At 41.5% G+C, this 12,423-nt stretch overlaps 1 protein-coding gene across 2 annotated transcripts; it reads left to right on the top strand.

Moving 5' to 3' along the window:
• The first annotated feature begins 91 nt into the window (after nt 1-91).
• Nucleotides 92-9,690, top strand: melk (maternal embryonic leucine zipper kinase). 2 transcript variants are annotated; one of them, XM_048243675.1, is made up of 18 exons: nt 92-219; nt 691-770; nt 871-956; nt 1,083-1,199; nt 1,613-1,756; nt 1,837-1,905; nt 2,145-2,237; nt 2,761-2,859; nt 3,456-3,524; nt 3,632-3,730; nt 3,982-4,068; nt 4,230-4,358; nt 4,570-4,707; nt 4,924-5,164; nt 6,400-6,493; nt 7,098-7,257; nt 7,373-7,476; nt 9,108-9,690. In XM_048243675.1, the coding sequence occupies exons 1-18, from the start codon at nt 95-97 to the stop codon at nt 9,283-9,285; spliced, it is 2,112 nt and encodes a 703-aa protein (XP_048099632.1). In that variant the 5' UTR covers nt 92-94; the 3' UTR covers nt 9,286-9,690. The 2 variants fall into 2 exon arrangements, with proteins under 2 accessions (XP_048099632.1, XP_048099641.1); XM_048243684.1 differs by lacking the exon at nt 92-219 and adding an exon at nt 246-343.
• The last annotated feature ends 2,733 nt before the right edge of the window (nt 9,691-12,423 follow it).

Consider the following 12,423-nt stretch of genomic DNA (forward strand, 5'->3'; position numbering starts at 1 on the left):
TTCACAAAACAAAATGTGTTGGACATCCACGTTGCATCCAGATATCTTTCAGCAAAGTACTGCGTTGGTAAAAAAAACTTGCACTTTGCACTAAATGTTGGCGTGGCTAGAGTCTTTTATGAAGTTATTCTGCTTGAGAGATGTAGATGCCCTGTATCCGGAAGTTGCGTCAGAAAGTGGTAAATTCAAACTTCTGCAAGACGGGAAAGCAGGCAAAAGGTAGAAAGATGCATTGTTCCCTTTTATGACAGAACCGTGAAATGTTGTTTAATTATGTGTTATTAACCTCACTAGCAAAGATACTGTTAACTGTTTACTTGGGTGTTGTTGATGTCATAGAAATGTGAGTTATTATACTGACTTCGTTAGTTAACGGCACGCTAGCCAGCTTTGCAACGTTGGCTAACGTTAGCGTAATTTCAACCAAATACCCTTGATTACTAACTACTGCCGAAAGAGTTTAGGTTATATTCGCATAAGGTATTTAATTTGTTTGAGAGGCAATGGGTAGCTTCTAACGTTACTGTTACAGCAAGTTTGCTCATTTTGCTGAATATGGCAAGTAACGTTAGGGTTTTTAAATAAATTATATTTTGACATTAAAAATGTTAATTAACCAGTTCCTGCGAGCCCTAACCGTGAGCCCTAGAACTAACTGTTAATTAATGGATTTCGTGTTCTATGTTCTAGTTTTAGGGTTTGGAATATGCCTTCAGAAGACGCTGCGCAGCTGTTTAAGTACTATGAAGTCTACGACACTATTGGTTCAGGTGAGAATCTTCAAGTGAATGGTAGGCTATTTTACATAGCTGCTACTGTTGACAGTAAATTCACTTGGTTGAAATGTGTTACACCAAAAATATTTTGCAGGTGGCTTTGCCAAGGTTAAACTTGGCCGGCACATCCTGACAGGACAGAAAGTGGCCATTAAAATCATGGAGAAGAAAACCCTTGGGGTGAGTTGAATGGGGGCTTTCACTTGAGCTTTGTGCTGGTGTACTGTTCTGTGGAGGATTCTGCCCACATATTCTCAAGGTGGTGAAATGTACTTCCTCGTCAGCTTTCCATCTTTTTGTTTCCAGGATGATTTGCCTCGTGTGAAGACTGAAATTGAAGCCATGAAAAACCTGAGTCACCAACATGTGTGTCGTCTCTACCATGTCATTGAGACCAACAGCAAGATCTACATGGTGCTGGAGGTGTGCTGCTCTCACTCTTAACCTGTATTTGATCATATTTACTTATGAGAAGTGGTAAATAGACTAATACAAGTGTTTTTTAATTCTGTTTTGTTAAATTGTACTGATTGCACTGCGCTGTGTTTTTCATATTCAGTTGAATTGATAATTACTGTGTGACCTTTAAATAAACACTGATTAATGGTGCACTACCGCTTTTTAAAACTAGTTTAGGTTATGTTTTCATTTGGTGATGTGAGTGTGATACTGGAAATTGTTCTTGTGATAAATGTACTGTAGATGAAACATACCATTGCTATGTAGGATCTGGCTGTTATGTTTGCCATAATGTTAATTCATCTGTTGCTCCCTGTCTTAATGTATCTGTTTATCTTACGTATACTCTTTTCCATGGTCACACACATTGACTGAAGTATTGTCCTGGTGGGGAGCTTTTTGATTACATCATTGCGAAAGATCGTTTATCAGAGGAGGAGACACGTGTGTTCTTCAGGCAGATTGTGTCTGCACTTGCGTATGTCCACAGCCAGGGCTACGCTCACAGAGATCTGAAACCGGTGAGTCAGCCGGCATGCTGCGTAAGCAATTATTTTAAACTTGTTTTTCAGTTTTTACAATTTAACTTTTTTATACACAGGAAAACCTGCTTATTGATGAGGATCACAACCTAAAGCTGATCGATTTTGGCTTGTGTGCCAAACCCAAGGTATTGTGAGCTTGATTTATTGTCTTCAACTGAGTTTGACTGATGTTAATATTAGGGATGGGAATTGTCATTGAATGCTTCAGACAACATTAAAATGTAAGAAGATGCTATATATTGCTGTGGAATGAACAGTAAGCCTATTGCTTATCGTTAGATTTTTTTTTTTTTTGCTATCGTCGAGTTCGAGGAGTGTTATGGACTACGTCTGACAGAGCTTGTGGTTGGTTGTGTCATTTCAGGGAGGGTTGGGAGATGAGCTAATGACCTGCTGTGGAAGCCCAGCCTATGCTGCCCCTGAACTCATCCAGGGCAAAGCATATATTGGATCTGAGGTGAGTGTATTCCCCCTCGTCTGAAGGCAGAAAGATATCTGAGTCTGATTGACCTTTGTATTCATTTTGTGTTATGTTCTGTGTGGGTTTGTCACAGGTCTTCATATATGGCAATTCAGCCTACACTATAGAACAGTGTTTCTCAAACCTTTTAATACCAAGGACCACTTAACCAATAAAAAAAACTCACGGACCACATAACTAAAAAAAGAGTAGTACCTAACAGTATATTACACAATAGGCCTACTCACTGAACCACCTTGCTTATTGTCTTTCCACCTTGCTTATTGTGTCGGAGGATTAATTTGATTTAAACTGGCATAGCATAGGCAGTGTTGCAGAACTGTTTGGATTTACATATAAGTTGGTTCAATATTGAATCTATACTATATTTTATCATGTCTGCTCGCGGACCAATTGGGATAGCTTGTGGACCACACTTTGAGAAACACTGCTATAGAAACACATGCTGCCATAAGAAAACTACCAACATTACCAATATTTTCCCTTTTGTCGATTGTAGGCTGACGTGTGGAGTATGGGGGTGCTTCTGTATGCACTGATGTGTGGGTATCTCCCCTTTGACGACGACAACTGCATGGCCCTGTACCGAAAAATCACAGTAAGGCTTTTCATGAAAACAGCTGTTTGCAACGCCCAGGGGGGTATTCCAACATGGCTTAGTGACAAACCTGAGTAAGTTAACTCAGAATAAAGGCCTATTCACACTAAGAACGATAACTATAACCTTAACGATAAAAGCGTTCACACTGAACAACGATAAACAAAGTCTCTCCTTGTGTTAATGAATGTGATGGTTAAAATTTGATGGCTTCTGATTGGCTGTTAGCTTTTTATCTTTCTGAAAATCGCTCTGAAAGTGATCCCGAACGATAACGTTCTTCATGACGTTATCGTTATAGTTTATGTGTGAACATCGTCATTCATATTAACGAGAACAATATTTATTTATAGTTATAGTTATCCTTATTGTTCTTGGTGTGAATGGGCCTTTAGTGGTAAACCTCCTAATAGAAGAGCTGCATGACTTCATTCTCCTAATAAAACAATGCCATAGGGCTCTTGTTGTAGTAGGTTTACCACTTTCTCTGAGTTAATTTACCCAGGTTTGTCACTAAACCATGTACTTGGGATACTCTGATATGAATACTTGAAAGCACTGACTGACTCTCTCTCTCTCTCTCCCCCCTCCCTCAGAGGGGTAGATATAACAATCCTCCCTGGCTCTCACCTGCCAGCATCTTACTCCTGAATCAGATGATGCAGGTAGGTATTCTGAATGCAGTGTGTCAGTCTTCACCCTGTTAATGTTTCTAGAGTGTACATGTTGTATGGTGTAACTGTGAAGCGTTGTTCCTGCATTTGTCCTCTAGGTGGACCCCAAGCACCGTCTGACAGTCAGGCAGCTGCTGGCTCACCCGTGGGTAATGGAAGGATACAGCACCCCTGTGGAGTGGCACAGCAGACGACCAGTAAGATCAAATCAATTTTTCTGTTTTTAGAATCCCTCCTCTATAGCCTCTGATGAGTCTAAAACCATGCACATTATTTGATAAAGATTTTGTATTCGTATTCACATCCTGACTATTGTAGTGTTGGTAACCTTTAGTTTCAGTGGCCTCTCTGTCTGATCTCTTAGGGTCATGTTGCTATCAGTATATTGTTTTGTTTTTAGCAAGTTTTTTTTTAGCATTTTCTCCACTGTGTGTGTGTGTGTCCCCAGTTGGGTCATGTAGATGATGACTGTATCACAGAGATGGCTGTTCACATGAAGCGTTCCAGACAAAGCACCATTCAGCTCGTGTCGGAGGTACTCTCTCCATCCTCACCCTCTTCTGTTGACCTGTGGTGTAAATGATTTGGGTCAAATTGACCACTAGATGGCAGCACCTAATCTCCTGTACATCTGCACATCCCACATCTCAGTATCCTCTGTCTGATTGCTCCTTATTGTTGTCATTCTATGTGAAGTGGAGGTATGATCAGACCACAGCCACATATCTGTTGCTGCTGGCCAAAAAGCACAGTGGTAGACCTGTACGCCTCATGCCAGACATAGCACCTCAAGACGTTCTCTTCTCACCTGTACAAGACACCAGGGTAAGAGGAAAATCTTTTTCAGTTTGCTGTCAGTGTCTCCTCACCCCCATGATTCATCATGCATCATTGTCAACAGTTGTGCTGGACAACAGTCCCACTGATCTTCTTTCTCTCTTTGCATCATAGTCTTTGCTGTGAAGAGACATTTTTTCTTGTCAGAGGTGCTCTGTGATTGGAGCCTTAAAGCTTTGTGTGACACTTCTGTCTTCAGACCATGAGGAACCTTCATTTCAACGAGGAGGAGGATCAGACTGAGCTGGTGGTGGTGGGCTCCTGTCCCACTGGCTGGTTTGAGAAGGACAAGCAGTGGCTCCCCCTCACCCCCAACAAAACGCACGCACCGCACCCGGTCAGAACGTCTTTCACAGACTCTGCCTCTGCAGTCACTTATTCTTGCTTTTGTCTTGTCTTGTCTCACTTGATTGAAGTCATTCTTGCTCTCTTAGACTAGTGTATATATTACTTTCCTACAGCAACTATTTTCACTAAATGTAAAAGTTTATTGTCTGTATATGTGTTTTTTTTGTTTTTATCAGATCTTGTCTAAATTTTTTGTTTGTCATAGGGGGCCATCAGTCACTCAGCAGAGAAAAGGCGGGATAACAGAGATCACTCCCCCAGAGACAAGCCACACCCCCGCAAACAGGAGCAACACCATAGGGCCAGAGAGAATAAGGAAAACATGGTTGTGACCAATAACAGTGGGGATGTGTTTGCTCTACCTGCCCCAAGAACCCCAATTATCAGCAAGAAGAACCGCTCAAAGAATGGCCCAGCCACGCCAAACACTTGCAACAGTAATGCAGGTATGGTCACAGTCAGGGGCAAGTCTGGTGCGCTACATAGACACAGAAATGTAGCGTGTGCTAGTGTGGTAGGCAGTCTGTGCGCTACATAGACACCGAAATGTAGTGTGTGCGCTACATAGACACAGAAATGTAGCGTGTGCTAGCGCGGTAGGCAGTCTACGCCCGTAAGAGTCCACTCTCCATCCTCGTCAGCGGTCATCATCTCCAATGGGTCATACACGCATTTGCAAATAAATTGTATTTCCTAATCGGGCCAAATTAATTGAGTGTTTTTCTATGAGGAGTTGAGTGATATTTCTTGATGTGGTGTTTATTAGGAAGCTGTTTATGATGATTATCACTGGCATCTCAGGTGTGCCCTTTTCCAATTATGAGAATGGGAAAGCGGTGCGTTGCATGTGAGGAGACGATAAAAGCAATTATGCATTTTATCATTAAATGGTGAAATATGTAATGACTTGTTTAATTTCACCCAGATAAGGTTTTTTTCTGTGGAGGTAATGTCATATTTCACCAAGAGACTCTGAGCCAGAGAGATCCCCTCTCCTCTGGTAATAAGAGAGACAATATTCAGTAAAAGGAGTCAAATTCATTGCTTTTTAGAAAATACTCATTTTCAGAGGAGAAATATCCTATAGAATTCCTACAGCATGGTCTGACCTGACACAATAATGGCCATATTAAATAGTAACTATAATGGTTGTTGTGCTTTAGACAATGTAGTGCATACAGGATGAGCGAAAAACATAATTAGGTCCCAAGCTGATTAGTTTTTATCGTTTGTTGATTTTTATTGTGTAGGTTTTCCTAAACTGAAGTACAGTGCTAAAATGTAGTTCATGTTTAGATGGACATGTAGTTAATGTTTAGATGGGGTTGTTTCACCTTCAGTCCTGATTAAGTGTAATTTCATTCCTGGAGTGAAGTATTAGCAGTATATTTTCTTTTACTGCAGCCTCTGTACTAAAGTAGTGCAGACAGGTCTTGATGGGCTAAGGTCTACAGGTTCAGAGACATGAGTTCAGGTTGTCATAAGAGTGACCAATGATTTGTGTCCTCATAGGCAGCCTCCGACAGCACTGTCTGGAGAAGTGCACTGGGGATTTGTGTGTGTTTGTTTGTTTGTTTGTTTGTTTGTGTGGGACCCACACTCCCATGTTGACAGATAACATGTATCTCTGTGGAAGTGTACTGGTTGGTGACCCATGTTCCTTGTGAATGCGTGTGTGTAGGCAGTGCCTGTACGGAGCAGTCTCGGGGGAGAGCACTGGACCTGCCGCTTTACACTACAGAACTGGAGGCCCTCGTGCTCAGCCCAGAGAGGAGGTGAGGACAAGTGCCCACCAGTGAGGATTAAGAGAAGGGTGCACAATCACAATCACATCAGTCAGCCATTTTAAAGGGTGCATTCTCTTTAAGTGCAGTTTTATGAAGAGTTCAAAGACATTAAAGATAATTTATTCCACATTTACATTTATTCTATGTTAAACTATGATATATTTTATATATTCTGTATTTGGAAATTATTGAAGGAAATGTTAAGACTTGACAAATCTGAAGCTTATTATTATTATTATTATTATTATTATTATTATTATTATTATTATTATATTGTTATTTGCAAATAATTAAGGGAACTGGATGCACCAAATTTTATATGGTAGTAGGCAATTGTTATCCAGCACATAAAGATCATGTTCTACAAATCACAGGTGCTCTTTTAATCACACTTTTCCTCTCTGCTGCAGCTTTAAGCACTTTATCTCCGATCTCCCCTGGGCTTTATTGTAATGCAAGTTATCTAGAAACCCCCTCAGGATTCATTCTCTTTGTTCTTAGAGAAAGGAATGAACCTGCCCAAGGCTTTATTAGCTCTTCAAGGTTTTAAAAGCAAATGGAAAACCCCTGCATCTCACTCTTGCTGTCTTAGGTCTCGCTCACTGGACACGGCTGGCTGCCAGAGTGACAGTGCACAGAAGCGTAAGGGAGGAAAGGTGTTTGGCAGTTTGGAGCGTGGGCTGGACAAGGTCATCACCATGCTCACTCCCAGCAAGAAGAGGGCACTTCGCGACGGGCCCCGTAAGATCAAGGTGGGCCTCGGCTTCTCCTCTCGTCTCTCTTCAGTTCTGATCTCTGCACCTCACGGATCCACTGGTGTCTGCGGTCTCCATCTGACTGTCCCTCTCTGCCCCTTTACTCCCACAGGCCCAGTATAATGTGACCCTAACCAGCCAGACCAGCGCTGACCAGGTGCTCAACGAGATCCTCGGAATTCTTCCAGAGAAAAATGTGGACTTCGTACAGAAAGGGTTAGATTTTTTTTAAATGTCCTTTCTCACGTCACTCTTTCACTCATTCTTTCATCAGTTGTTTCTCGGTTTCTGACAGTTGCCTCATTTCTTTCTTTCTTTCTCTCTCTATCGGGATAAAAACAGACAAATTTGTTCCTGTTATAAAGCTGTTAATTCTAACAACTACTAATTCTAACTTCCTCCATGGAGCTCCCCCTACCGCTTTGGGCTGCATATTTCACAACCTTCTCTGGTATTTCCACTGGCTCTGCCATCATGAGAAAAAAAAATGAAGTCAATGAAGCCACCGTGGCTAACTGGTGCTTAAGGGGGGGCGTGTGTATGTCCAGAGAATTTTAAGCATTTCGTGTTTCTCGCTCGTTCTCGCTTCTCACGGGACTTCTGGGTTCAGACACTGCCGGGACGCTAGTGCACATCTTGCAAGGCTGGTTTTCCGCTAGGAGACGGTAGAGGGAGCAGGGAAAGCCGCCATTCTCGCCACAACAGGTCATTTAACCATCACAGTGATTTCTAAACAGCTTCCCTCTGATACTTCACTTTTCTTTATTCTGTCTTTATGCGCTCTCAAACTATACCTACACCATGCACGCCTGTGCTCTTCCAAACCTCACCATGCATGCCTGTGCCCCATCCTCCCTTGATTAGTTTGATTCAGCCAGTGTTTTTTACTGCTTTCTTGTGTATTAACTGCATTGCATTTAAACCACAGGACGTTTAATTCAAATAAAGAAAAAAAAAAAACATGTATTAACCACACTTGTGTATTAAAGGAGAATTCCGGTGTGATATTAACCTAAAGTGTGTTGAAACATGATACCGAGTGTGAACGTATGTCTCATAGCTCATCTCGACTTGTCCCCTGCACTCAGAAATCTGGCGCTTGTTAGCCGATGCTACCAACCGTTTTTTTCGATGGGGGTGCCTCGGGCATCGGCCTAGCCATGCAAATAAATCGCTGTTTTACATTTACCATTTACAAGGCTCAAAGTAGCTCCATACTTCATTGGTAGACTTCCAAGGGCCTTGACATTTAGAACGAGACATTGAGAACTTTGAAAAAGCACTGGTAGTTTATGTACAAGACGATTTATAAAGTCAGTGCCTTCAGGAAGTTTACCGTTCGCCGCCATCTTGAACTTAGTCACGATAAGTTGAGCGACAAGTACGAATGAACAGGTATGATAAGGGATCAGATTCCAAAGATAATTCTGTGGAAATGCATGGATCCATGCATGGATGCTTCCAGTAGCAGCAACTGAAATCCATGCATTTCCACAGAATTATCTTTGGAATCTGATCCCTTATCATACCGTTCATTCGTACTCGTCGCTCGACTTATCTATGTCTCTGATTACCTTTGTAGTTATTACTGTAAGACTGGTATTAGTCTGTAGCTGATATTTGACTCCTCTATTCCTTATTTAATTGTCATTGACCCTCCCACAAATGACAAGAATATCATTAAAAATATTTTATTTCTTTATTATTTACTTGAAAACATGGGTCTACACCTTGTGTTTCAGGTCAGTATTTGCATCACTGCCTCTCGTGTACCAGCTGAGCGGTTGCCATGACAAATAATGCTCTTTCTTTTCCTCTCCCTGTCCTTCTCTCTCTCCCCCCATCAGATACAAACTAACGTGCAGGACCCACTCGGACTTTGGGAAAGTGACTCTGCATTTTGAGTTGGAGGTGTGTCTGCTCCAGAAGCCTGAGGTAGTGGGCATTCGACGGCAGCGGCTGAAGGGTGATGCCTGGGTCTACAAACACCTGGTTGAGAGCATTCTGTCCACCTGCAGTGTCTAACCACTAGCCGTCCCCTCTTTATTTTAAATGCATTATTCCGCTCTCAACACCCTTCTCCTAGGCTGTTGATGCTAGACATCTTGACTGCTAGGGCTGATTCCAAAAAGAGATGGAGCTAAGGGAGATCTTATGGAAGGATAATTAGAGACCCAATTTGTTTTATTGTATCATATTTGCCTTCTTCCTCTGTTCAAAGCATGTCTTGCAAAAAATATCTGTGTAATGCACTACCTAGAGCTCTCAACCAGCCCATGGTACCTCTGAGTTAATTTAAACACAGATCTTTTTTGTAGCAACAATTTTATTTATATGCACATTTATATGTACTTACCACATAGTTGTGATTCATCCTTGCAAATCATGTCATTTCTTTGTACGTTCACTAATTCTTTTACATTTATTAATCTGTTAAATAAAAATATGTTGTGTTATTCTTTGTGAAGAATAAAATGTGTGTACAGTACAGTGTGTGGATATTATTATTATTTTTTGTTTAATGGTATTATTGGTTTGAGATGTTCCAAGGGATACAAGGCAGCGATATCCAGGTTCTCTTTTCAGAACTTGCGAATGCCTTTGGATCTGTGCCTCAGTCTGCTGTGGATGGCATTCAGATTTCAGGTCCCTGAGAAGATCTCATTAGTCAGGGCACATTTTTTAAGGGTATTCAGTTGTGCACAAATAATAACTCCACATTCTGGCAGCATTTGAAGGTGGTTGTTATGGCGGTAAAGGACATGGAAATGGTTTGCTGGTGAAAGACTACTGGATGGAACCTGGCTACCACCCATCCAGCCTTGTGACATGACCAACAGCTCAGCGTAACCATCGGCTGTGATGGTGTGTTCGTTCGTGGGGTCTGGCAATAATGGGATCGTTTCCAATGATGCCATCGTTCATCAGACTGCGATGGAAAGCAGATTGAAGATCCTTCATTACTCAATCACTCCTTAGAACACAGTTAATAATAATGAAGATTCATGTTATTGGGAAACTGGGCCCTGAAGTTAATCTTAACATACTTCTTTATGAGCATTTTCCAACTGAAAGATGATGCATTAAAATTGTTCTTCCAACGGCCCGCGTTCATCCATTATGCTTTGTGGTGGGAAAAACAACAAAGGTTAAAACATGCACACATGAATCCTAAATAAATGCCTGTAGGCCTATTTCCTCAAAAGTCTGGCGTGATATGAAAGTCCACAACTGGACAACAATCATCTTCTCAAGTTTCCCAGGTTTTGTTCCCACGTTAGGTAGAGTTTGCAAAGATTTTTCTGTTGAGAAAAAATATGTTCTCCATTATTCCTAGTCCTCATGATCTCACCATTAGCCAAGTTGAATCATCATCTGAAAGTGAAGGTGAAACTGAGCAAATGTGTTTGGAGAATTCATTGTTGAGCCTATGAGTTCCATGGAGATAACCTTCTTGCCTGGAAGTTCTGGTGCTTACAGTTAGGGATTTTGCCATGTGTCCAATGGCCTTTGTGAAATAGCCGTTTCAGAGGTGATGAAATGTGAGAGAATTGTTAATAATGAGGTTAAAAAATGGCTTGAGGTGGCACGTTGTCAAGTAGGCTATAGTATTGTATGGAAAGAGAATATTGGAGTTACCCATGTAGATCAGATGTGCTAAGACCAGTCTGGAGATGACTAAGCAGGACTGCCATCCATAACACTGTTCCATCAGTGAAAACAGGGGAAAGGTGGAATCCACGGGAAGCAGTTAAGCATGCTCAAGGTACACTGCTACATTGGGATATTTTTTGGCAGCGAATAAGAAAAGGAAGCTTTCTAGACGTTTAGCTGTGTCTCGAGTGAAACAAGGGCAATGTATGAACTGGCATATTGAGAAAAGGAAGATCAGTTGAAGAGAAATAACAATGGGTGATGAATGCTGATGGTATTAAATTTATTGCCACTTATTATGATCTTCCTACTCCACAGAAATGGCTGGTGAAGATGGAAGCTGCAAGCTGGGTCATTTAGGGGATAATGTATTGTCCGCCGGTAATTATCAGAAAATAAGTCCAGACAGGGAGAACAGAACCCCAACGAGACATTGACAGCGGTGATTATATACTTTGCCGGTGATTTATGTAGATTTAACATAGGCCCGAACGTTGGCCCATTCATGTGAATGGAACTTTCTGCAGCACTCTGAAGAGCCGTGTAATAAGGCTCTTTAAAGCATTATTCTGTCTGGCTATAAAACTAGTTTGACCCAAGATCGCTTCACCTGGAGACTTGTGGAGGGCGGTGAGTGTCCACCCTAGACACCATTGTTGAGCTTTCTGGAGGTGTTGTGGACCAACAAAACACAGATGAGAGAAGTCTGCTTGAAAATGCGTAATGCTCACTGCTCTGTTGGTGATTTTCTGTTTTGTTTTATGTGTGTGTTTTGGACTTTGCTGAAGAAATAAAGAAACTTCTTCCTCATTACGAGGAGAGTCCAACAATGCTACCATGTCTGCATAAGGCAATGCCTTTTTTAAAAGCACTGGACACTTTTTTCAGTAAAAAAAAAAGTCAGTGGCTAATGGCAAAAGATTAGGGGGTTGTAGGCACTTAATAATTCTTAATTTACATTAAAATACAGTTCCAATGATACCAAATATGCCTTTACTATGTGTTTCCACCTTCAACTAATTCACTTAGACTGGAAGGGAAGCTTGGGAACACAGCCAAATGTAATTTATTCAAGCCCTTTTGATTTTGCACCTTAGGACACAACAGTTCTCAACCATGACAAATATTAATGGAAGTTAGCTGACTGCAGCTACTGTGACTGGACGCAAGAAAGCAAGAATATGCAATGGAAATGTTGTAGCTGCACTGGGGCAAGAAAGCAAGAATATGCCATGGAAATGTTGTAGCTGCACTGGGGCAAGGTGAGGGAAAATTCTAAAATAACCGAAGGTCCATGTATGCTGGATTCTCTTCAAAAAGATTCTGAGGCTGGAAAAAGTGGCCGACTTCTGTAAGCTGGTCTCTCAGTGGACTGTGTCTGACAAGCTTTGTGGATGTGAAGCTTGAGAAGTTCAATGTGGGTTGCATGGAGACAGATCCTTGAGGTAGGTATTTGCATCGTGATTGATCAGTGTCTTTTTCTGCCATATGTGCATAAGTGTCACAGGC

The sequence above is a fragment of the Alosa alosa genome, chromosome 1, assembly GCF_017589495.1.
Source record: "Alosa alosa isolate M-15738 ecotype Scorff River chromosome 1, AALO_Geno_1.1, whole genome shotgun sequence".
Classification (NCBI taxonomy): Eukaryota; Metazoa; Chordata; class Actinopteri; order Clupeiformes; family Clupeidae; genus Alosa; species Alosa alosa.